Below are 24,933 nucleotides of genomic sequence, written 5' to 3'. Positions count from 1 at the left end.
AGAGTATGTCTTCTTTGGAGAAATGTCTGCTCATGTCTTCTGCCCATTTCTTGACTGGATTATTTGTTTTTTGGGTGTTGAGTTTGAGAAGTTCTTTATAGATCTTGGATATCAGCCCTTTATCTGTTATTTCTTTTGCAACAATGTGTCTGAAGAAAGAGAAATTAAGGAATTAAAGCCATTTACAATTGCATGAAAAGCCATAAGATACCTAGGAATAAACCTAACCAAAGAGGTAAAGGATCTGTACTCTAGAAAGTACAGAACACTTATGAAAGAAATTGAGGAAGACACAAAAAGATGGAAAAGCATTCCATGCTCATGGATTTGAAGAATAAACATTGTTAAAATGTCTATGCTACCCAGAGAAGTCTACACATTCAAGGCAATCCCTACCAAAATACCATCAACATTTTCACAGAGCTGGAACAAACACTCCTAAAATTTGAATGGAACCAGAAAAGATGCCCAATAGCCAGGGGAATGTTGAAAAAGAAAACCAAAACAGGAGGCATCAAAATGCCTGACTTCAAGCTATATTACAAACTGTGATCATCAAGATAGCATGGTACTGGCACAAAAACAGACACATAGATCAATGGAACAGAATACAAAGTGCAGAAATGGACCCTCAACTCTGTGGTCAGCTAATCTTCGACAAAGCAGGAAAGAATATCCAGTGGAAGAAAGACAGTCTCTTCCATAAATGGTGCTGGAAAAATTGGACAGCCACATGCAGAAGAATGAAACTGGACCATTCTCTTACACTATACAAAAAGATAAACTCAAGATGGATGAAAGACCCTAAATGTGAGTCAGGAATCCATCAAAATCCTATAGGAGAACACAGGTAGTACCCTTTTCAATCTTGGCTGCAGCAGCTTCTTGCAAGACAGATCTCTAAAGGCAAGGGAAACAGAAGCAAAAATGAACTTTTGGGACTTCAAGATAAAAAACTTCTGCATAGCAAAGGAAACAGTCAACAAAACTAAAAGGCAACCTATGGAATGGGAGAAGATACCTTTATTTCTTTTTATGTGGATCAAGCTTTTGGTGTCTTACCTACAACAGTCTGCCTAATTTATGATCAGGAAGATTTCTCCTTGGTTTGTTCTAAAGGTTTATACTATAGCTCTTCAGGTATTTGAGATATATTTTGTTATTTTTTGCACATGGGAATAAGTAAGGGTTTATATTCATCCTACCTTGAAATTCATTGAGCTTTTGAATTTTGGATCTGTAGACTTATTTTTCATCCAGTGTAAGAAATTTTTGGCTATGATTGTTTTCAAATAATTTTTTCCACCTCTTTTTTTCTCTCTCGGGGGTCTCTCATTGCATAGATTGATGTGCTTGGAGCTGTTGCACAGGCCTCTTCAGTTATATATTTATATACTTTTTTGCTTTTTGCTGTGCAGAGTCAATAATTTCTGTTAATGTATCTTTAAATTGCTGGTTCTTTATTCTGCCATCTCATAGCTGTTTTGAGCCATTTTAAATTGAAGAAGGTAGTTATATACGTAAACTCTCAAATTCAAATGCAATCATTTAAAAATAATTTATCTTTATTGATATCCTCTGTTATGTCATTGCTTTCATACTTTCAGTCTTTTAAACTTGGCTTTCTTTAGTTCTTTGAACATATTAATAATAGGTGATTTGAAGTTTTTGTCTGCTATGTCCAAAATCTGGGTCTCTGCAGAGACAGTTTCTATTGTCTATGTATGTCCCTCTGAGTATAGATATTATTTACTGTTGTCTTTTGCATAATTCATAAATTTTTGTTGAAAACTGGACATTGTAGGTAACATGATATAAAAACTGTGAATTCCAATTCTTCCTCACACCTGGGGATTATTTTTATGGCTGTTTCTTTTTTCTTTCAAGTTTTTATTTAAATTCCAGTTAGTTAACATACAGTCTAATATTAGTTTCACTTGTAGGACTTAGTGATTCATCCCTTACATACAACACCCAGTGCTCATCACAACTGCCCTCCTTAACTCATCACCCATTTAACCCATTTCTGCATCCATCTTCCCTCCATCAGTCATCAGTTTGTTCTCTGTAGTTAAGAGTCTGCTTTATGGTTTGCCTCTCTTTTTTTTCTCTCCCCATGTACATGTGTTTTTTTAATTAAATTCTTCATATGAATGAAATCATATGGTATTTGTCTTTCTCTGACTGACACATTTGGCTTAGCATAATACTCTTTAGCTCCATCCATGTTGTTGCAAATGGCAAGATTCCATTCTTATTTATGGCTGAGTAACATATTGTATATATATTCCACTTCTTTATCCACTCATCAATTGATGAGCACTTTGGCTCTTTCCATAATTTGGCTATTGTTGATGATGCTGCCATAAACATTGGGGTGCATTATCCCTTTGAAGTATTTTTGTACCCTCTGGGTAAATACCTAGTAGTGCAGTTGCTGGGTCAAAGAGTAGTTATTTTTAACTTTTTGAGGAACCTCCTTACTGTTTTCCAGAGTGTCTGCACCAGTTTGCACTCCCCCCAACAGTGTAAGAGGGTTCCCTTTTCTCCACATCCTCACCAACATCTGTTGTTTCCTGTGTTGTTAATTTTTGCTATTTTGACAGGTGTGAGGTGATACCTCATTGTAGTTTTGATTTGTATTTCTCTGATATTGAGTGATGTTGAGCATCTTTTCATGTGTCTGTTAGCCATCCGTATGTCTTCTTTGGAAAAATGTCTGTTCATGTCTTCTGCCCATTTCTTACCTGGGTTATTTGATTTTTAGGTGTTGAATTTAATAACTTCTTTATAGATTTTAGATACTAACACTTTATAAGATATGTGTTTTGCAAATATCTTCTCCCATCCCAAAGGTTGCCTTTTAGCTTTTTTGATCATTTCCTTCACTGTGCAGAAGCTTTATATCTTGATGAAGTCCCAGTAGTTCATTTTTGCTTTTGTTTCTCTTGCCTTTGGAGATGTGTCTAGCAAGGAGTTGCTGCAGCCTAGGTCAAAGAGGTTGGTGCCTGTGTACTCCTTTAGGATTTTGATGGTTTTCTGTCTCACATTTAGGTCTTTCATCTACTTTGAGTTTATTTTTGTGTGTGGTATAAGAAAATGGTCAAGTTTCGTTCTTTTGCATGGTACTGTTTAGTTTTCCCAGCACCATTTATTGAAGAGACTGTCTTTTTTCCTTTGGTATTCTTTCCCACTTTGTTGAAGATAAGTTGACCATTCATTTCTCGGTTTTCTCTTCGGTCGCATTGATCCGTGTATCTTGTTTTTGTGCCAGTACCATACTGTCTTGATGGCAACAGATTTGTAATATAACTTGAAGTCTGGAATTGTGATGCCTCTGGCTTTGCTTTTCTTTTTCACGATTGCTTTGGCTATTTGGGATCTTTTGTGGTTCCATTTAAATTTTAGGGCTGTTTGTTCTAGCTGTGTGAAAAATGCTGGTGTTATTTTGATAGGGATTGCATTAAATGTGTAGATTGCTTTGAGTAGTATAGACATTTTAACAATATTTGTTCTAATCCATGAGTATGAAATATTTTTCCATTTTTTTGGTGTCATCTTCAATTTCTTTCATCAGTTTTTTAATAAGTTTTCAGAGAATAGATCTTTTACCTCTTCGGTGAGGTTATTCCTAGGTATCCTATGATTTTTTGTGCAGTAAATGAGATTGATTCCTTGATTTCTCTTTCTGCTGCTTCATTATTGGTGTATAGAAATGCAAAACATTCCTGTATGTTGACTTTGTATAGTGTATCAGTTGTAGCAATTTTTTGGTGGAGACTTTTGGGTTTTCCCTATAGAGTATCATGTCATGTGTAATAGTGAAAGTTTGACTTCTTGCTTGACAAATTGGGTGCCTTTTTTTTTCTTTTTTTTCTCTCTCTCTTTTTTTTTATTATTCTCTTATGTTAATCACCATACATTACATCATTAGTTTTTGATGTAGTGTTCCATGATTCATTATTTGCATATAACACCCAGTGCTCCATGCAGAACGTGCCCTCTTTAATACGTTTCTTATAATAATACATTTCTGGTGTGTTGCTAATTCTTAGTACAGTCTAAATGCTTGACATTGGCATGTAATGTGAGTGCCATAAGAAGGAATTGAGTGAAAATCCATAATTACCCTTAAAATAGTGATCCTCAACCCAGGATGATTGTGTCCCTTAGAGGACATTCAGTAATATGTAGAGATATTCTTGGTTATCACAATATGAGGGTTGAGCTTTGCTGCTATTGGCATCTATTGGGTATAGGTCAGACATACTGCCAAAAATCCACAACATATAGAACAGCTTCCCACAAAAAGACTTAGATTCCCCAAAATGTCAGTAGTGCTGCGGTTGGTTGACAAACCCTGCCTTTTATAAGTTGGTTACCTTTCTAAGTTTTGCAAATCATACTATACTTTCAACTCAAAACAAAGTGAATGCTATGTATATTTTCTTCCTGATATGTCATAGGCTTCAGTTGATTTTAAGACTTACACTCTGGGTTTAAAACCTTGTGAGTTTGGTGTTGCTTTGATGACAGCTTAGCTTTCATTGCTTGCATATTTTTGCTTTTAAAAGACTTTGGAAACTATTTTTATATTTTGTTGTACTCTCCAACAATTCCTGCACTCATTTATTTTACCATTTATTGAAAGGAACAGGCAATAGTGCACTAAATACTATTTATGAAAAGATAGGGGATGCTACAGGGGCCTGAGGGAAAGTAATTAACTTGTAGATAATAATGTCTATGAAGAAATGTTTTGTTTATAAATTTCACATTTATACATTTTGCTTAGTATTTTTGTTTTATTTTACTTGTGAGATGCTTTGTAAAATACAAAATAGAAGTAGTTGTAAGAGGAATGTGAGCATATTTCTGATCTCAGGGGGAAGCTCTTAATATATTACCTGCAATATGTCCTGTAGTGTTTGTGTAAATACTATTTATCAGAATAAGTTCCCTTCTATCTTATTTTTCCAGGGCTGCTGTAACAAATTACCACAAATTTTGTGGCTTAAGTATCCAGGAATTTATTTTCTCAAGGTTCTGGAGGCTAGAAATCCAAAATCAAGGTGATGACAGGTCCATATTCCCTCTGAAGACTTCAGGTGAGATTTTTTTTTTCCCTGCTTTTTCCATCTGTTGGTGGCTTCTGACATTCCTTGGCTTGTGACAACATAATTCCAATCTCTGCCTCTGTCTTCACATAGCTTCCTTCCTGTGTCTCTTTGTATCTTTTTCTGTCTCTTATAAGGACACCTGTTAGATTTCAAGTCCATCCTAGTTCAGTGTGATGTTATCTTGATCCTTACCTTGATTACATCTAGAAAAACAAAATAGATCACATTCTGACATTCTGGGTGAGCATGAATTTTGTGGGGACACTGTTCAACCCAGTAAACCTTTTATGTCTAGTTTGCTAAGACTTTTGCTCTGAAATTTATTGAGAATGGGTATTGGATTTAATAGAATGCCTTTTCTATATCTATAAAAATGTTAGTATGGTTTTTTTCCCTTCATATACTTGATATAGTGAATTCCTTTGATTGATTTCCAAAAGTTAAAACAACCTTGCATTCTGGGATACAACTGACTTACCCTGGTGTTTTCTCTTACATTTATCAGTGTTTCTATTTTGTTACTACTTTTTAGATTTTTGTATCTGTGTTGAAGGAAAATGCAAATTGGTTTATTATTTTCCTCTCTTATAATGTTATTGTCTTTTTAAATACTCTGGTTATTGGAAGGAAAGGCTTATTAACTGGTTTATAACCATTTTGTTTCATGGTCAAGGAAAAAGGATGGAGTGGAGGTAGAGAGAGGGACAGAGACAGAAACAGAGGGAGGTATAGCGAGGGGGAGGGAATGAATGGCAGTAACAGGAAGAAATGACTTGGTCAAATCTCCATGAGTACACGGTAACTGGATCTCCTCCTAGTGATCTCTATTAGACGATAGATAAGGGAATGTTAGTAGGATATACTTTGTCATTCTAGTTTGCTCATAGTAAATGAACCTGGACTTTATGTGTTATGAAACAGAACCCAAAACAAAATATTAATGTTTACTCTGTATATACTGGAATATAAAAAGGAGATATGTCATGACAAAAATACCTCCCTTTTTGTAAGTGATATCCTTCTTGTATCATTGGAGACTTCATCTATTATATCTGGGGCTGGTAGCATCGTAGTGAAATGGGAGAACCTGGGGAGTTATGTTGGCCCTCTCAGACATCTGCTTCACTTGTGTCTTGCAGTTACATGTATCCTTGAAGTATTAGAGAAATGTGTAACTGAGTAAGATCTCTGATAGTTGTGTCTTTGGTATGGCTGCCAGACCCTTTATTTTATCTCAGTCATACAAACTGTTTCATCTTTTTAAATATATATTTCTAAAGGAGATTTAGAGTGCTTTTTCTTATTACTTGTTTGGAGAATTCCCTAGTGGAATTGTTTAAGGATTTCTTTTTCTTTTTTATTGGAGTTGAATGTGTCAGTCAGGTTTCAACCAGGAGAGTGAAATTACACCACTATTTGAACAATGAGAATTTAATTTAAAGAATCATTAGGTGTAACGTGTTGAACTAGGTAATTGAAAAGATAAATGGTTAAGCTCTCCTCAGCTAATCTAACGCTTGCACAGTGGACCCATGAATGAAGGAGATATCGTGGTAGAAAGGAAGGCTATGTGTAGGCTCTACAGAGTGAGCTATTACATGAGTTTTTCCAGTTACTGCCACTGTAGGCTGTTTGACCTGTCAGCAGCACAGGGAGAACCTTGAAATGGTACCATGTTTTAAGGACTGGAATCAATCAGTTGAGAGTAGTTACTGACACTGAACCCTTTCTAAACTGGAAGAGAGAGAGAGAGATTTATCCTTATGGGGATTCATATATATATATGTCATTCTAGTTATACACATTCTAGTGTGTATATATATATATATATATACACACACACACATATATATATGTGTTATCTTTCCTACTTTGAGTGCTTTGGCCTGCACCACCAACCAAGTGTTCATAGTGTCTGATTTACAATATGAAATCTTGCATAATATTTCCTTAGACCAAGACTACCTACTTTATAGCTAAGAAAGTATACAAAAGCATCCATAACTAAGGAACCATTTTTTCCTTTCTACATTGCATGATTGGGAGCTGTTGATCTGATAGAACATTGGAATAGCCTATTAAAGTTACAACTGAGACACCAGCTTGAAGAGGGTACTCTGCAGAGTTGGGGGTCTATGCTTCAAGATATACGCTTTGATCCAGTGACCTTTAGATGGCGCTGTGTCCCCTGTGGATAAAATATACAGGTTTTGCAACCAAGGGGATAGAGAAAATCATAAATCTTACCATAAATCTCAGTGAAGTTCGTGTGCAGTTTCTGTTTTCTGCCCTCAAATTTTAGGTTGTATTGTAGTGGGGAGAATGCTTCTTTTGGGAGACACAGTATGGGTTATAATAAACCTAAAATGTTTACCTGCTTTTCTGTCATTTGGGGTTCCTCATTTTGGAAGACCAGCATTCAGAAGATTGAGTTAGCTCATTTTTATCCCATATTGGATAAATACCAGGTTTCTGCTTCTTAATGGGTGATACAGTGAAGAGTTTGTCTATAACAGGGGATCCACTGAGGCATGCCTTGTTGGCTCCATGATGGATGATAACTGTAGTGGAGCAACTGTAGCAACAGTAGATTGGCAAGAATACTTTAATCAGGGCTAAACTGCTCATAAAAAATCTTGGCTCACCTCAGCAGGCAAGTAACATAGATCATCAGAAGAACCACCTGAGGATAGGGGGATTTAGAATGGGTAATAGAGGAGAATACAACTATCAACTATGAGCAACAGTGATGCTATAACTTGTCACTCCTGTTTTAAGTTTTCCTCTTGTGAAAGTTAAAACAGCCATCACCTTGATGGGATAAGGTAAAGGGGAACTAAGTTCTTTAAAAAAATGGGATATACTATGGCATTTCTTGTTTCTAAACAAGGAGATGTTGGGCACATCTACCTGATGGTTTCTCCTCTGGCTTCCTATAATGCACGGTATTCTGTATAGGAAAGACTGGACATGCTAAGGAGTTAATACACCCTTTAAAAATGAAAAAATAGGTATTCCTGGGTGACCCAGTCAGTTGAATGTCCAATTCTTGGTTTCGGGTCAGGTCATGATCTCAGAATCCTGGGATCAAGCCCCGCATCAGACTCCATGCTCAGCACCAAGTCCACTAGTCCCTTTCCCTCTGCTCCACACCCCACTTCCTCTGTCTTTCTCTCTCTCTCTCAAATGAATAAATAATAAATCTTAAAAAAAAAATGAAATCGTATTCCAGCTTCTTTCCCTTCAATTGGGATAATTCTAAGCCACAGAATTTATAGAGTCCCCCAGAAGGCCATTGTAGGCTTACACCCTAGTTAATTTATCAACATAAGCAACCTTCAATTCTCTGTCTCACTTTCTATTCCCTTAATCATATTTTCAAAAATAAACTTCCAAATAAACTACTGTCAATCAAATTTTGTCTTTGGATTTTCTTGAGAGAACACAACCTGAATAACTAGATAGAATTACTAGTCCTATGTATATTTGATGTAATCATTCCTGACGTTCTCCAAAGCATGGTTGCTATTCATTTGCAAACCTATGGGAAGCAGAAGAGATGTCATTATATTCTTCTATTGTCAAAATGATCACAATTTCAATCGTAAATATTATTTAGTAGATAGTGATGCTGTCTCCTAAAATAACCCATATCATGGTGGATTCACATTTCCTATGGTAGTAGAGGTTATGGATAAATGCTCTAGTAGTTGGAATCTATTCCGTGAGATAGATGTTATGCCCAGATCTGGCCATGTTCAATGTCAGAAGCCTAAGGGGGAGTATTCAAATGGCTGATGGACGTATAGTTTTAGAGCTCCAAAGTCAGATTCAGTCAGCAAAATCTGGAATCATGTCCCTTTTATTACTACCTTTATGTCTTTGTTCTGTAATGTGTAGATGGCAGATTCAAGTCACAGGTGATAGCAAAGTCAACAAGGAACAGGCATTATCACCTGATGATGTGGGGAAAGGTCGGGCAGAGAAATATGTATGGACTGAAAGACAGAACCACCACAGTGATGTGAGCTGAACCAGTGCCAAGTGCTTTGGATCAGTCTTTTGAAGAACACTTCCAGACAGTGACCAAAATGAAGATATAGGAAGGATTAGCAGAAAGAAGGTGCTCATGCTCATGACATTGCTGCTGGCAGCAACAATAAATTCAATTGGCTCCATATATGCATGCAAGTTTTATGATTCTGGGAAAGTCATAATAGAAGTTTTTACTTTGTTAGGACCACAAAAGCACAAGTTTATAATGAAAACAAATTGAGACATATGTAAGTCACCCCAAGTACCCAGCTAGTAGTTACAAATGAATACATATTGTAGGATTCCTGATGTTCAGGTAGTGAAGAGGCTTACAGATTGCTGTGTACCTGTCAAATGCTATGGCTATGAGTAAGACCATCTCCATTCCTCCCATGATGTGAATGAAACATATCTGTGTCATGCAGCTTTGGAAAGAAATTATCTTGTATGGATTTGAAAGTTCTGTAGTCATCTTAGGGACTGTGATTAAAAAAAAGGTCCACATCAATGAGGGACAGGTTGGCCAGGAGGAAGTACATAGGAAAATGTAAATGGTAGTCTAAAATTAGCAAAAGAAAATGAAGAGATTTCCTGGGATGATCCCTAAAGAGATCAAGGAGAATATCAACGTGAGAAAAACTTTAGTTTCCCAAGAACTAGAGTCCCAGCAACACAAACTCAGAAACCAGAGACTCTCTCAGTCCCCTTTTACTGGTAGAAGCATCTTTTCTTTTCCCTATCTGAAGAGATTTGTGTGTGCTTATCTGAAAACTATAATGACCTCTCCTGAGTTGGTTGCCCTAGAGGGGACTGCCGATAATCCTCAGTGCCTACCCCCACCTCTTCACATTACTCCTAGTCCTTTAAGTAGGCTCAAGTCCCAGAAAGCTCCAGTGAGTTAGGGACAAAGTGAAATTCATGACAAGATGCAATACACACCAAGAGAACTGTAAAATCCGTATGATTATCAACAGACATCTAGAACATATGTATGGGAATGGATCCTAAGAGTGGTGGACTAGGATGGAAGGAATGTAATATTGGTTTGGGCCACATTTAATGCTATTATTACACTAAACAATGATTCTGTATTCATTATATTAGCTCAGATGGCTTGGAGTGACCGTAACAGGTCGCTTTATTTGGTTGAATACAAATTTAGACCCAATTTCGGAATACATAGAATGAGGCTGATCTGCCAGAATCTCCTTAGTTTATACTGTAGAAGTTATTCAAAGGTTGAGGGAGATTGCAATGCTGCAATTGATGCAATTTTTCTCTTCCTGTTACTTTTATTATTTGCTTTCCTTGTTATTCAAGAGCTTTCTTTTGTCTTCATGGTAAAATATAAAAAACAGATCGATAGATAATAGATGATAGATTGAAAAAACAAATTTTTTTTTTTATATTCATTTGAAACAGAGAGATAGAGAGAGAGAGAGCATGAGCAGGGAGCAGACACCTCGCTGAGCAGGGAGCCCGATGTTGGGCTCCATCCCAGGACCTGGAGATAATGAGCGGAGCCTAAGGCAGACGCTAAACCATCTGAGCCACCCAGGCGCCCCATGAAAAAACAAATCTTAATAGGGGAAGGAGATGGTAATTTACAGAAAGGAATGTCACCCCCAGGTGACTCATTAACCGCTTTTCTTCTTGCTTCCTTTAGAAAACCAACATGTTTCTAGGAGGCAATTCCCATAACAGACTGATTTCTGGCTGGCAACCCCAAGTCTCTGAGTTGAACTTGGTCACTACCCAAGCACAATTAGTGCTGTTAATTAGCTGCTTTTATGATGGCAGTATTTTGTATAACTCTTTGCACAGGGGAGAATTATGCAGCAGACAGAAACTTTTTGAGTTGTTCTGACTCCCTGAAGTTATAGTTGCTTTATGCCCTCAGGTGGAGGAGCACAATTTCTCCTGTTCATTGTATTTCAGTATTAAAAAAACGCATTTACACTGATGCAAGTAGCCTCTATGAACGATAGTTAAATGTAGGTCTCTAGACAAGGGTGCTTACGGATGGGAGGTTTTATGCTACCACTCATTCACCATAGTTTGACTTTGATTTTGTTATTCTTTAATCACGAGATGAAACATACAGAAAATAGCAGAAAACAAATTTATAGCTTAATCAAATTTTATAAAGTAATCATCACCCAAGTCAAGACGCAGAACCATGTCAGCTATCCTATCACAGAAATCTCTCTGACTCATCCAAATTACAGCCACCTTTCCCCTCAAAAGGAGCCATGATTCTATTATGGTAAAAATGTCCCTGCATTTTTTTTTCTAGCTTTGTCTTCCAAATATGCATCCCAAAACACTATAGTTTGTCTTGACCATTTTTTTCTTTTAATATGTCTTTCAAATCTCTTCTAATATAGATTTCCCTCCAACCTTTTTCTTTCCCTTAAATTATTTGTTGAAAAATGTGAGCCTTTTATACTTGATTTCCCACACTTTGAATTTTGCTGATTGCAGGCACTCATTGCAGTTCAGCATTTCCATCACCTTTGTACTATCCAAATGGCAGCTGGATCCAGAGGTTAACCAAACACAGGTTTGATCCCATTTTTGGTAACATTATAGGTGATCAGGAGGCATAGTTATGACTTTCCCTCCTGTTATTAACAGCTGTTAATGCTCCATACGTATACATATATTTACATGTGTATATTTGTATGTGTATGTGAATGTATATATGTGTTAATGAGAGAGAGAGAGAGAGAGAAAGGGATATTGACCATACCAATACTTTCCAAACCAGTGGGCTTCTTTTTTCTTTCTCCTATTCCATATTTGTATCTCTGTCCTTTCGTTCTCCCAGTGAGACTTTGGGTCTTAACACTATAAATATATATTTTTTCATTTGCATAATCCTACATAGCACAGAAAATTGTTTCAGAATTATTATATCCATACCACTATAAAAAAGAAAAGTAATTGTTAAGAAGACATCAGTTTTCTTGCATTTTATTTTTTAAATTAACGGTATGTAGTCAAGAGACAATCTCAGGAAACAAACTGAGGGTTGCTGGAGTGGAGGGGGGTGGGAGGGATGGGGTGGCTGGGTGATGGACATTGGGGAGTGTATGTGCTATGGTGAGTGCTGTGAATTGTGTAAGCCTGATGAATCACAGACCTGTACCCCTGAAACAAATAATACATTATATGTTAATAAAAAATTAAAGAAAAATTAATGGTGTGTAGTGAAAGTATTACCTTCAAAAGTTAATTGGGAAGAAAAAAAGAAAGAGCAGTCCAAACCAAAGTTAATTGGATTAGTTATTATATTTCCCCTTTAGTTTGGCTATGCCATTTGTTGAAGATAATTTGGGTTCATTTGTTTCTCTTTGCATTCAGGTTTAGGGTCTTTTAACAACTTATCATTGTTGAGTTAAAGTCAATTTTTGAATATGTGACTGATTAACATGACTAAATTCAAAAGTGTACATTCTTAGAGGATGTCCCTTTCTTCTATATCCCATCTAGCACTTTTACGTGTCGTTCCCTTTTACGTGTCATGGGTAATATAAGACATCAGATTCCCTTTTATGTGTCATGGGTAACATAAGACATCAGATTCTGGTACATGACTCTCATTTTTCTTTTTTGAACAAATGTTTTCTGTGTGTGGTTGTATAATGTGTTTTATTTATTTAGTTAGTTTTAAGTTTTTATTTTAATTGCAGTTAGTTAATATACAGTGTTTTATTAGTTTCAGGTGTACAACACAATGATTCAAGAATTTCATACATTGCCCAGTGATCATCCCAAAAAGTGCACTCTTAATCTCTATCACCTATGTAACCCATCCCCCTACTCACCTCACTTCTGGTAAGCATCAGTTTGTTCTCTATAGTTAAGAGTCTGTTTCTTGGTTTGTCTCTCTTTCTCTCTTTTTCCCTTTGCTCATTTGTTTTGTTTCTTAAATTCCACATATGAGTGAAATCATATGGTATTTGTCTTTCTCTGACTGACTTACTTTACTTAGCGTAATACTCTCTAGCTCCATGGACCATGTCATTGTGAATGGCAAGATTTCATTTGTTTTTATGCCTGAGTAATATTCCATTGTGCATATCTATATACCACTTCTTCTTTATCCATTCATTAGTGGATAGATACCTGGGCTGCTTCCACATCTTGGCTGTTGTAAATAATGCTGCTATAAACATAAGGGTGCATGTATCCCTTGAATTAGTGTTTTTGTATTCCTTGGGTAAATACCTGGTAGTGTGATTGCTGGATCATAGGATAGTTCTATTTTTAACTTTTTGAGGAACCTCCCATACTATTTTCCAGAGTGGCTGTACCAGTTTGCATTCTCACCAACAGTGCACCTGTGTTCCTTTTTCTCCATATCCTTTCCAACACCTGCTGTTTCTTCTGTTGTTGATTTTAGCCATTCTGACAGGTATGAGGTGATACCCCATTGTAGTTTTGATTTGTATTTCCCTGATGGAAGTGATGATGATTATCTTTTCATGTGTCTGCTAGTCATTTGTATGTCTTTTGGAAGAAATATCTGTATATTTACAGATATACAGATAATATAGGAAGAAATATCTGTATATCTGCATGTCTTCCGCCCATTTTTAAATTGGATTATTGTTCTTTGGGAGTTTAGTTTTATAAGTTCTTTGTATATTTTAGATAATAACCCTTTATATCTTCTCCCACTCCATAGGTTGCCTATTGGTTTTACTGATTGTTTACGTCACTGTGCAGTTTTTATTTTGATGTACTCCCAATAGTTTATTTTTGCTTTTGTTTCCTTTGCCTCAGGAGACATATGTAGTAAGAACTTGCTATGACCTATGTCAATAAGTAACTGTGTGTGTTCTCCTCTAGGATTTGTATGATTTTAGGTCTCATGTTTAGGTCTTTAATCCATTTTGAATTTATTTTTTGAGTATGGAGTAAGAAAGTAGTCCATTTTCATTCAAAATGCACACAATCTAACCCACCATTTTATCCCACACTCCTCCCCTGACGATGTCTTATAGTCCAGTTATTCAAATCTGCTTAGTATTTCCACTTATGCTAGACTTATTCCTAATAAAGTACCTTTGTTTATGCTGCTCTCTCTGCTAGGTTAAGTCTTTACAGCCATCCTACTTTTATGTCCTTTTCCCTTGAACTCCAAAACAGTTTATATTCTGTAGATACTATCTTAGCTCTTAAATATATGCAATGTTATATGATCTTTACATTTACAAAGGCATTTTAGGACACGTACTTTTGAAAAAGTATTCTTAGTGGTTTTGTAATCCATCACAATAATTTTATATTAGGGTTGTTGGAAACCTCTTTATCAAACTAAGACGAATCCATTCACAGTTTTGCTACCTGAGGCAATTTGTAGTGTACAGGTTTTGAATATAGTCTGTGGACGTTGGACTCACAACCTATTTTTACAAATGTGGTTACTAATTATATTCAATTCTTATGCTTATGAATGTCAAATGAAGTAGTAAAATTAAAATGTTTTGCACAGTTTTTGTATTTGGTGAGTGCACAATAGATTTAGATAATTATTAGTAGTAAGATTTATCACCTTTTGATTCATAGAGAAACCCTAGCTCCCCAACAATCATTAAAGAATTTTACTTTTATTCTAGAAACAGTAATCATAACAAAATGATTGAATTTCAGTTCCCTGTATCCTTCCGTTTTCCCATCTTCAGAATGAATGCACTGGGTCAAAAATTCTCAAAATGCCCACTGATCTAATACCTTTTCGGGCATGAGTGAGGGACAGAATTCTAAAATAATTTTCATAGTCTCTTAGAAGCTTGGATAGAAACATGAGAGCTAAGACAGATGTAGAGATCCAGTCTTTGGGGAAGTTAAAATAAATGAACATTCTAGAAAAGAATGTAAAGGTTATAAGGCCTTATAGAGAATGGAATTTATACTCATCATTTAGTGATATTGAAATGCTTAGAAGAAAAAGGGTTAATCCAAAATAAAATTAAAGATGAAAAATAGAAGAAAAATAAATAAGATAGCAGGAAAATAAAAGGATAAAAGAAAGGTGATTTAGAGGTTAAATGAGAAGTGAGAAAAATACAAAAAACCTACATGAGAGAAAATGTGAAGGGGTTTAATTGGAGATAAATTGAAAAAATTCTGGAATGCCTGCTAAGGGATTTGTGTTTTATTATGAATATAGCACAGAACTACTGAAGAATTAACTGCAATTGTGTAATAGGTTTCTAACAAATAGTGAATAGTAAATACATAATAGCCATTATTAAGGTAGTAATAACAGGACATTTGTCAACAGGATGCGGGAGATTAAAAAAAGATGATGTAAATGATTTTATTCTGAGTAATTGTGGAAATAGATGGGTTCTAGGGAGGCATAAAAGTATAGTGGGTTATTCTTACCAAAGTTCTTGGGGGATAGTAGTATTTCTTTTCAACATTTCCCTAATCATGGTTATTGCAGCACCCTTGGAAATTACACTTTTCTCTTCATTATCCCAATTCCATTCCTTAGCCCTATCCATTAATGCTCCATATTACAGTTTTCAAAGTTCTATATGAATTTAGCAATTCTATTTCCAAGTATAAAAAGAAGTCAAATAATAAAACAAGACATAAACCCTCTTTTCCCTTCTGCTTAGCATGGTAATAAATACAATCATACTAATCATTAACAATAAAGAGAATGGGATTCCTGTTGTGAGATCATTTCTGGTGTGACTGAATAGTTAGGATGGTTCTTAAGAATCAAAATATGCAACTTAGAATGGAACTTCAATATTTACTTATGGGCTGCAACCATTTCTTTTCACTGAGAGGACAAACTTGATACTCACATCTCCATAAGAAATATACCAAGGGTGATAGCTGACCAGTGGTTTCTCTTTTGCAGCAAAAAGACTTTATACCATGGTAACAAGTAAGAATTCAGATATGCTGCTCTTCAGCAAAAGGAATTTCTTGCTCACTTAGTTAAGACATCACATTTCCTGAGTATATGCTGCTGAGGAGTGAGTGATGATAAGGGATTCTCAGTTACAGGGAACCCTTCACCACTGTAATCCTTTCAAAGCTCATCTGATTTCTTCAAAAATGGTTCAAGGAGTTTTAGAAGAATTCTATTGATTCTAAGTTAAACATTGGGTTTATTGAAGAAGTTCTCCAGAATCTTAGACACTGGCTGTAGCATTCATGAAGAGCCAGCTACAAATGAACAAAAAAATCTTTCCCTGTGTACTAGATTCAACTTAAAATTCAACATTTAGGGTGTTATGTTTGTCTTAAATAATCTTTTACCCCTCTTTAAAGAAAAATACCTAAAGTCTCATAAGTTTCACTGAGATTGAAGTCATGAGACTTGGCATTTTTAGGAGAAGAAAGAGAAAAATGAAGAGGGGAAATCGGAGGGAGAGATGAACCATGAGAGACTATGGACTCTGAGAAACAAACTGAGGGTTTTAGAGGGGAAGGGGTGGGGGGATGGGCTAGCCCGGTGATGGGTATTAAGGAGGGCACATACTGAATGGTGCACTGGGTGTTATACGAAAACAATGAATCGTGGATTACCACATCAAAAACTAATGATGTATTGTATGGTGACTAACATAACATAATAAAATTAAATTAAAAAAAAAAAGAATTCTGGTTAAAAAAAAAAGACTTGGCGATTTTAGTACAAATTTACTGTGTGATTTTGGCATGTCATTCAGAATCTCCAAGCCTTGGTTTTCTTGTTTACAAATGAGCTCATTGGATCAAAATCTCTCAAAGACAAAATTCCATAACTCTAGGAGTATGATTTGCACCTTTATGTAAAAGAAATATCCCAAACTAGATTATATTGGAATTGCAGGAAGGAGGGAAAGAGGTGGGTAAGAGAACACTGCATCAGGGTATATAGAAATAGGATCCTTAAATAGAAAGGAAAGGAGAAATTAGCCTGAAAGATTCAGAAGGACTCAACACTTAGAACACTTGTATAACATATACTAAGTTATATAACACAACAAGGGCAATCCTTGTTAATATTCATACTAACTCTTCTAAATATTTGAACTGACCTCACAGGCTCCTTCCATTTTTCTTGAAGATATACACACAATTGAATTCAGCCAAATGGGTTCTTACTAATAGAAGCATCTCGTTGTCAATAAAATGCTACACTTTGGTTAGTTCTGCTAATACACTTCACTTTCATCATTCCACCTACCTGCTTCATATCTGGAAGAGATTACAGCAAAGAGTACAGATTTTCTTTTTTGCACTTTGTCTTAAAGCAAAAAATTTCCAAGAGAAGAAACTGTGTCTGATTTGTCCTCCTTAGCAAGTCATTTGGTTAAGAGCCATTTATGATGAGTGACCAGAGGCAGGTGAGGAGATCTGGAAATAGCCAGCCTGAAGTTTGAGTACTGAGACTAAGTCACATAGTCTCACAGGTTTTCCCTTGAGGATACACACAGAATCTTCTTGAGACAGGGGCTGTTGTCACAATTTCGTGGCTTCCTTAGGTATTTCTAATACCTCACTGAATCTAAAGGTGATTTTTTTTTTCTGTGCAAATGAAACTTTATTTCCTTATATCTATACTTCTCTTAATTCTCTTTATATTGAAGTATAATTGACATACAATGTGATGTTACTTTCAAGTGTATAACACATTGATTTGACAATTCTATACATTACTCAGTGCTCAGCACGCCAAGTGTAGTCATCATCAGTCAACATAGAACATTATTACAGTATTATTGACTTTATTCCATATGCTGTACTTTTCATTTCTGTGATTTATTTACGTTATAACTGGATGTTTGTACCTCTGAATACCCTTTATCTATTTCTCCCATCCCCCCTCCCATCTGCCATGTGGCAACCACTGTTTTTTTTTTCTCTATATAAGAGTCTGTTTGTTTTGTGTTGAAATCATATGGTACTTGTCTTTCTCTGTTAAAGGTGACTTTTTAAAATTTAATTTGTATATTTGAAGAGAGAGAGAGCACGAGCAGGGGGAGGGACAGAGGGAGAGGCAGGTTCCCAGCTGAACAGGGAGCCTGACAAGGGGCCTGGGGTTAGATTCCAGGACCCTGGAATCATGACCTGAGCTGAAGGCAGAAGCTTAACCAACTGAGCCACCCAGGTGCTCCTCCCTGTTAAAGGTGACTTTTTAAAAGAATCATAGTGAAACCAATAAAATAATGTTCTGAAGTTAAAATCCAGATGGGTTAAGGAGACAATAAACAATAATGCTTTAGATAATACACAAAGAAGATAGCTTATAGCATTTATGACCACTTTTGGATAAAATATAGGGAAAAAATTACCTTGACCAATAGTAAGAAAGTCTCATTTATTATTTACCATTTTATTGAGCAGCTTTAATTACAATGCAGCAGTTATAACTGAGCTGAGTCTCCACAATTAGTGTTTCTTAAATCAGTCATAGGGATACATCTAAGTGATTGCTCAGTTGTGCTCTTTGACCCATCAGACTACCCAAGTTTTACTTGGAAGGGTAAAGTAAAAGTAAAGATGTCAATCATCTCTTTATCCTAAGTACCTGGCTTAAGTACAGGTGAGATCTGAGTGGGGTACTTTTTTAGGTAATAAGATCCTTGAAATACTTTTATAATTGTAGATACTCTTTTAGGGTGAATCAAGAAATGCTTTGAGGAAGACTGCAAGGACAACAGAAATTTGCTGTTGAAAAAAATGGACCATAGGCAAATTTTGCATAATGGAAAGTAGTAGAATCTATTTCTAAAGTAACATTGTACAAAATACATTGACAATCAGAGACTGAAAACAATTCTTAAGAGTTGTAACAAAGCGTTGCCTGCCTGTTTATCTAACCTCTAGTATAATTAGGATGAGAATTGTTTCTTTCTTGATTTTTAATGACTGCTGGTTTGTATAAACTCATATTTTATCCATTGGATCCACATAATTTCCATAAGAAATATTAACTGATTCCCAGTGATGCTTATAATCAGTATGAAGATACTGATAAAGTTCAATCTGATTATATGTACATGTATTTTATTTACATGGAGATATGAAACAATTACATGAAAATTGAATGTGCTCATAGATGAAGTTGCAATTTAATTTTATAGGTAGGTAGGAATATATAACTATTTTTCATACTTAACAGAAATTACTGCAGCTCTATTTGAAAGTGAAGTTCTTTGATTCAATACCTCTTTTAGGTAGAGTTCTCAGTTTTTTAAAGGCAATAATGAAATTATACATAATCCATAGTGTTCTTGTTGATCACAAGGGTCCTGATGGTCCACGACAGTCATCTTGTGCTCTTACCAATGAAGTCTGTTACGGCATCTCCCTAGAACTTACAACTTGTCGAGTCAGCCTTCTCATTGCCACCTTCATATCTCTGTTCCTTAAAGTATAGATGGCAGGATTTAATACAGGAGTGATGACAAAGTCCACAATGGCAAAAAATTTATCCATTGACTTGGTAGGGAAAGGCCACACATAGAGAAACATGCATGGAGTGAAAAACAAAACCACTACAGTGATGTGAGCTGACAGAGTGATGAATGCTTTGGATAAATCTTTTGAAGAATGTTGCCTGACAGTGATCAGAATAAAGATGTATGATACAATTAAGAAAAAGAAGGTGCCCATAGATATGAAGCCACTGTTGGCAGTGACCACAAATTCTAGGCTGTAAGTGTCCATGCATGCAAGTTTAATAACCCTAGGAAAATCACAATAAAAGCTCCCCACATTATTAGGGCCACAGAAAGGTAAATTTATGACAAAAACAAACTGAGACACAGCATGAATCACCCCAATGATCCAAGCAGCCACTACCAAAAACATGCACATTTTGGGATTCATAGTAGTTAGATAGTGGAGAGGCTTGCAAATCGCTGTGTACCTGTCATATGCCATGGCTATGAGCAGTACCATCTCAACTCCTCCCATGACATGAATAAAGAACATTTGTATCATGCAATTGTGGAAGGAAATGATTTTGCAACCACTGAAAAGATCAGAGATCATCCTAGGAACTGTGGTGGATGAAAGGCCCAGGTCAATGAATGATAGGTTGGCCAGCAGGATATACATGGGGGAGTGTAAGTGAGAATCAAAAATCACCATTAACATAATGAAGAGGTTTCCCAAGATAATTCCCACATAGAACAAAGAGAAAAAAAGAAAGAGGAAAACCTGCATTCCCAAGGATTGTGTAAGTCCCAGTAACACAAACTCAGTTACCACAGAGCCATTTACTTGGTCCATTGAATCATAAGGAAGGGAAGACTCTGACGTGACCTGAAAGAAACAAGAGAGACGGGATTAACTTTGAGGAGTGCCTCAAACAATGTGTTAAATGTTGATAATTTAAATTGGTTATTGACAGATCTTTCATTTAATTGATAGTAAATTGTTTACAAAATAATGGAAACCCAGGGTATGGGTTTGGTAGTATGACCAAAGCTGCACTCAGGGGCCATCTATTGCTTTAAATTGCTCTTATTTATTCAAGTACATGGAATAATGAGGCACCTTAAGAAGTTAGAAAAGGATGCACAAATTAAACTCAAGGAATTCAGGGAAAGAATATAATAAAACTTAAAAACAAAAATAATATGTATTGATGCCTAGAAAATTGGGAGAGTAAACATGAGCATATAAAAAGTTTTTTTTTTTAAAAAGAAATAGACAACCTTTTGAAAATATAATCAAGAATAAAATTAAACAAAAATTAGAAATAAGTATAGAATAATAACAGTTAACATAATAACAGTCAATACATCTTTGAAGTCTTTTTTTTGTGTGTTACTCTTAGGTTTGTACTGCCGAAATGGTGTTTGCATTGGAGTTTGAGTGATAATTTTTGTAGACAGGAAAATCCCACACTACATGATCCTATTATCCTAAAGTCTCTAAACTTCCATTTATAGCATATAATCTGTTTATGAACTTTAATTTATAATATGGACAATCACAATGCAAAATATGGAACTAAGTGTACTCAATGTGGTGGAGTTGGAGTCAGTAGCATGTGTAGAGGACAGGCAGGAAAGAACATATAAATAAAGGGGAAGAATGAAGATCAATGGGAAAGAGTGTAAGAAAATAAAAAGAAGGTGAGGAGAAGGAATAAATGCTAAAAGTCAAATAGGATAAAATGATGATCCAAAAAAAGGCATTGGTAGAACATTGCACATCTTTGCTTACGTGCCTGTTATAGTTTAAATCAACACACATTGATATATTACAAACACCTGGGCATAAACTTTACTTGGGTTTTCCATTAACTGCTTTAGGTATATTTTGACTGAAAGGATGGAAAGTAATAGTAAAGCTGTGGGGAAATAACCACTGAGATAAGACAAGTTAAAACTTTAAGCATATGAATCATGGGTGTGGCAGTGGGGTTTGGTAGAATGGAGTGGTTGAGCATGATGCCTCAGTGAACTGACAGGTGAATCATCTCTAAAAAAATTAGGAAGTAACTGATCAAAAACATCCATTTAATCTCCAGCCACTATTTTACTTACCCTCATTCTAGTATTTATAGCTTTTCATAAATATAAAATTAAAGTTTTTGATATAGGCACTCTTTCTGCTTTGTCTAACACTGTATCACCTGCCTAAAACAGTGGCTGGCACACAGAAAAAGCCCAGGAAATTTGTGATAAATGAATTTCCTAGAAATAGGTACTAAATTGTTCATAGAAGAAACAAACAGTAACCCTCACAAATATATAGAGAAGTAGATTTAATAATATCTTCTCCACAAGCTTGTATTTCCTGGTATAATCCAGTTATTTATACATAAAAAGTGAGTATTTGAGTGAAGAACTTTCTTCTCTTTTATTACAAACATCTGAAATTAGCATGTATCACTGATGAGGAATCCTCATGATCTGAGAGAGAAAAAGACCATGTACTTGGTCTCGGCCTTTTTAGAAAACTCTGGTGACTTTGTGAAGCTCTCAGGAGTTTATCAGAAGCCAAGTCCCCATAGATTTTGCTATCCTTCCTCTTGGAACCATCTTTAAACAGGAAATATAGATACATATTAAACAAAAAAGATGATCAGAATTATAGGTTTGTATAGAAGTGGGAAAGAACTTTGACAGAATCTTTTTCAGTTATTTTATTCTACAGGTAGAGAGCCAACCCTGTGAGAGTAAATAGCTAGCTAGTGTGTTCACAGCAATACATTCACGGAGCCAGAACTAGAAGTCAGCCTAACTTCTAGTCCAATGGTCTTCCTCAATAATGCTCTACACCTGCTTAGTAGAGTCATGAAAAAGCTAGAATTATTTATATTTGAGAGGGTCACTGTAACCTAATTGGAAGTGCCTGATCAATCCTGAGTTTTTATTCATTTAAAATAAATTTGGCCTTCCCATTCTGAAAGACTTTTTTTTGCCATTGAAATTGCTCTTCCTAACCCTCTTTCCTGTTTTATCACACAATCTGGTCAGTCCTTGAACAGTTCCATTTCAGAACTTATAGCTACCAGCTCCTCTGTACCATCCCCTGGCACGGGGCCAGAAGCTTTCTGACTCTGAGAATAGCCTCTTAGACTAGGCATTGGCTGGTTCCTTCAAATGTGGAGGAAAGTAATACTGAAGGAGAGGGAACCACACCAGAATCTTGGAGATAGAGGACTGAGATTCTTTCTTTTTATTTAAAACAGAATTTGGTTCTCAAATAGGGCAGGAATAGCTGAGGCCAGATGTCTGTTTTACACAGTGAAAAAAAAAGTTTAAAATGAGTTGGAGAGCACAAAAATCAGAAACACATGAATCTTGAAAAATCTTCACATTAAGGAGACAAATTGAACGTATCAAAAGGTGTGTGTGTGTGTGTGTAGAATTGATTTGATAAGACAATGCAATGCAATGATTGAAATTTGAGAATAAGAGAATGATGGTGTAGAATAAGGACAAAAACATTTTCAAAAGGAGAAAATTTCTGACACTAATATTTTACAGAGGAACAGATACTGAAGTGGAATTAAGGGGGAGAGAGAGAGGGACACAACCATGACAGGTGCAGTTTTATAATTAAAAAGCATCTTTCCTACCTGCCCGTTCAGTCACAGGATTTACATTTTTGGAAGAATAAAAATTCAGAGAGCTCAGTCTTATTTTCTGTACATAATCTTACCTCAAAGACAAAGCTATATATGATTCTTCAAAATGGGAAGTAAGCTAATTAGGCGCACAGGAGAGTGACCTACTGTTGTCTCAGAGAAGACCAGTACTGAGCCCATTATTACTTTCTCTTGGGGGACTAAATCTTTGAGTCACATTGGTTTCCCCATGAGAGAAATAATGAAAAAGAAATTGCCTGGTAATGCAACAGAGGGGAAGGGGGAAGATTTTGAGGCAATATGTTGGTTTGTATAAAATACCCCTAGATAGATTACATGATCTACAGGATGAATTGTTTGAAAGCACTGAGATGAGGGTATGATAAGGGTGAAAACAGATCCTGAGTGGACAGGCATACTTTCACTTGTAGTACCAAACTTGAAGACATAGATGTTAAACCCCTGATATGTCAAGATAATTCTTACAACTGACAGTAGGGGAATAAATTGATCACTTTCCTGTTATCACTTATAGCCAAAATTTATCTTTGTAGGTTTACCTGCAGTCCCAAACTTTGGAGTGTTGGAGATAAAAGTCTTCTTGAATACATTTAACCTTTATTTTTCCTGAGTTGACTGGATAGAACTAAAATTTGTGCATTTTTCGATCAATTTCTGAAGAAATCAGTAGAAAACAGATACAAACACAAAAGAGGAAAAATATAAGGGGTTATTTTGAGTGTTTATAAGAAGAGCATATTTACCTGAGGAAGATACTCATTCATCAGACCTATGACAAGGTAAACAAGCCTAGTGTATTTCTGTAAAGAAGTAAGGCTTTGGGGCGCCTGGGTGGCTCAGTTGGTTAAGCGACTGTCTTCGGCTCAGGTCATGATCCTGGAATCCCGGGATCGAGTCCCGCATCGGGCTCCCTGCTCGGCAGGGAGTCTGCTTCTCCCTCTGACCCTCCTCCCTCTCATGCTCTCTGTCTCTCATTCTCTTTGTCTCAAATAAATAAATAAAATCTTTAAAAAAAAAAAAAGAAGTAAGGCTTTATATGTAGATACAAAGAATCGGATCTCTAGGCTATCTTGGGGTCCCAAAGTGTCAAGGCTCTATCTTTGTTTGAGTTGTATTTGTTTAGAGTTGTATTTTATTTTTTCTTGTTGAAAAGCAATTGGAAAATCATAATTCTCTAGAATAGCTGCAGAATGATGGTTAGTGTCAAATTAATTTTTGAAAAGTATTGACATTCCAAAATGTGTAAGTAAGGATACAAACTGAAGAATAATGTGGCCAGAAATATTTAAAAATAAATAGGAATGCATGGTCAGCGACATGAATCGGTGTATATATATATATATGTATATATATATGATGAAGTAAAATAATTTCGTTGCTTGGAAGAAGCACAACTATTCTAAGATTAGAGCGTTGCCTCCCTGCCCCACTGACTACTGCAATGCAGTGAGCACTCCACAGCCCCATAAATCATTCTATCACGTCAATGTACTTCTGTCCTGATGTGCCTGTGCTCTAAATGGCCAACTGGATACCAGGCAGAATAGCATATTAAGATGAATGAGGGAGAATCTAGGCAGAAATAATAAAGCCCTAGGAAATTCTGCAGCCAGGCATAGAGCACAGTGATTTGAGAGCGATCCCCTGGAACATGGATCCTGGGTTTGCTTGAAAGCAGAGAAG

At 35.9% G+C, this 24,933-nt stretch overlaps 1 protein-coding gene and 1 pseudogene across 2 annotated transcripts; both read right to left on the bottom strand.

Moving 5' to 3' along the window:
- Window positions 1–8,971: 8,971 nt before the first annotated feature.
- Window positions 8,972–10,133, bottom strand: LOC102729910 (olfactory receptor 4F21-like; annotated as a pseudogene).
- Window positions 10,134–17,718: 7,585 nt separating this feature from the next.
- LOC102729609 (olfactory receptor 4F6-like) lies at window positions 17,719–20,444 on the bottom strand. 2 transcript variants are annotated; one of them, XM_081829689.1, is made up of 2 exons: window positions 19,496–20,414; window positions 17,719–17,732 (listed from the first exon to the last, which is right to left on the bottom strand). In XM_081829689.1, exons 1-2 carry the CDS (start codon window positions 20,412–20,414, stop codon window positions 17,719–17,721), a joined length of 933 nt encoding a protein of 310 aa, XP_081685815.1. The 2 variants fall into 2 exon arrangements, with proteins under 2 accessions (XP_081685815.1, XP_006730712.1); XM_006730649.2 differs by lacking the exon at window positions 17,719–17,732 and having other exon boundaries at window positions 19,476–20,444.
- Between the last annotated feature and the right edge of the window lie 4,489 nt (window positions 20,445–24,933).

The sequence above is a fragment of the Leptonychotes weddellii genome, chromosome 9 (assembly GCF_054177405.1).
Source record: "Leptonychotes weddellii isolate Sample4059 chromosome 9, ASM5417740v2, whole genome shotgun sequence".
Taxonomy (NCBI): Eukaryota; Metazoa; Chordata; class Mammalia; order Carnivora; family Phocidae; genus Leptonychotes; species Leptonychotes weddellii.
Note: the sequence above shows the minus strand (reverse complement) of the source record. Positions and strands in the feature narration are given on the sequence as shown.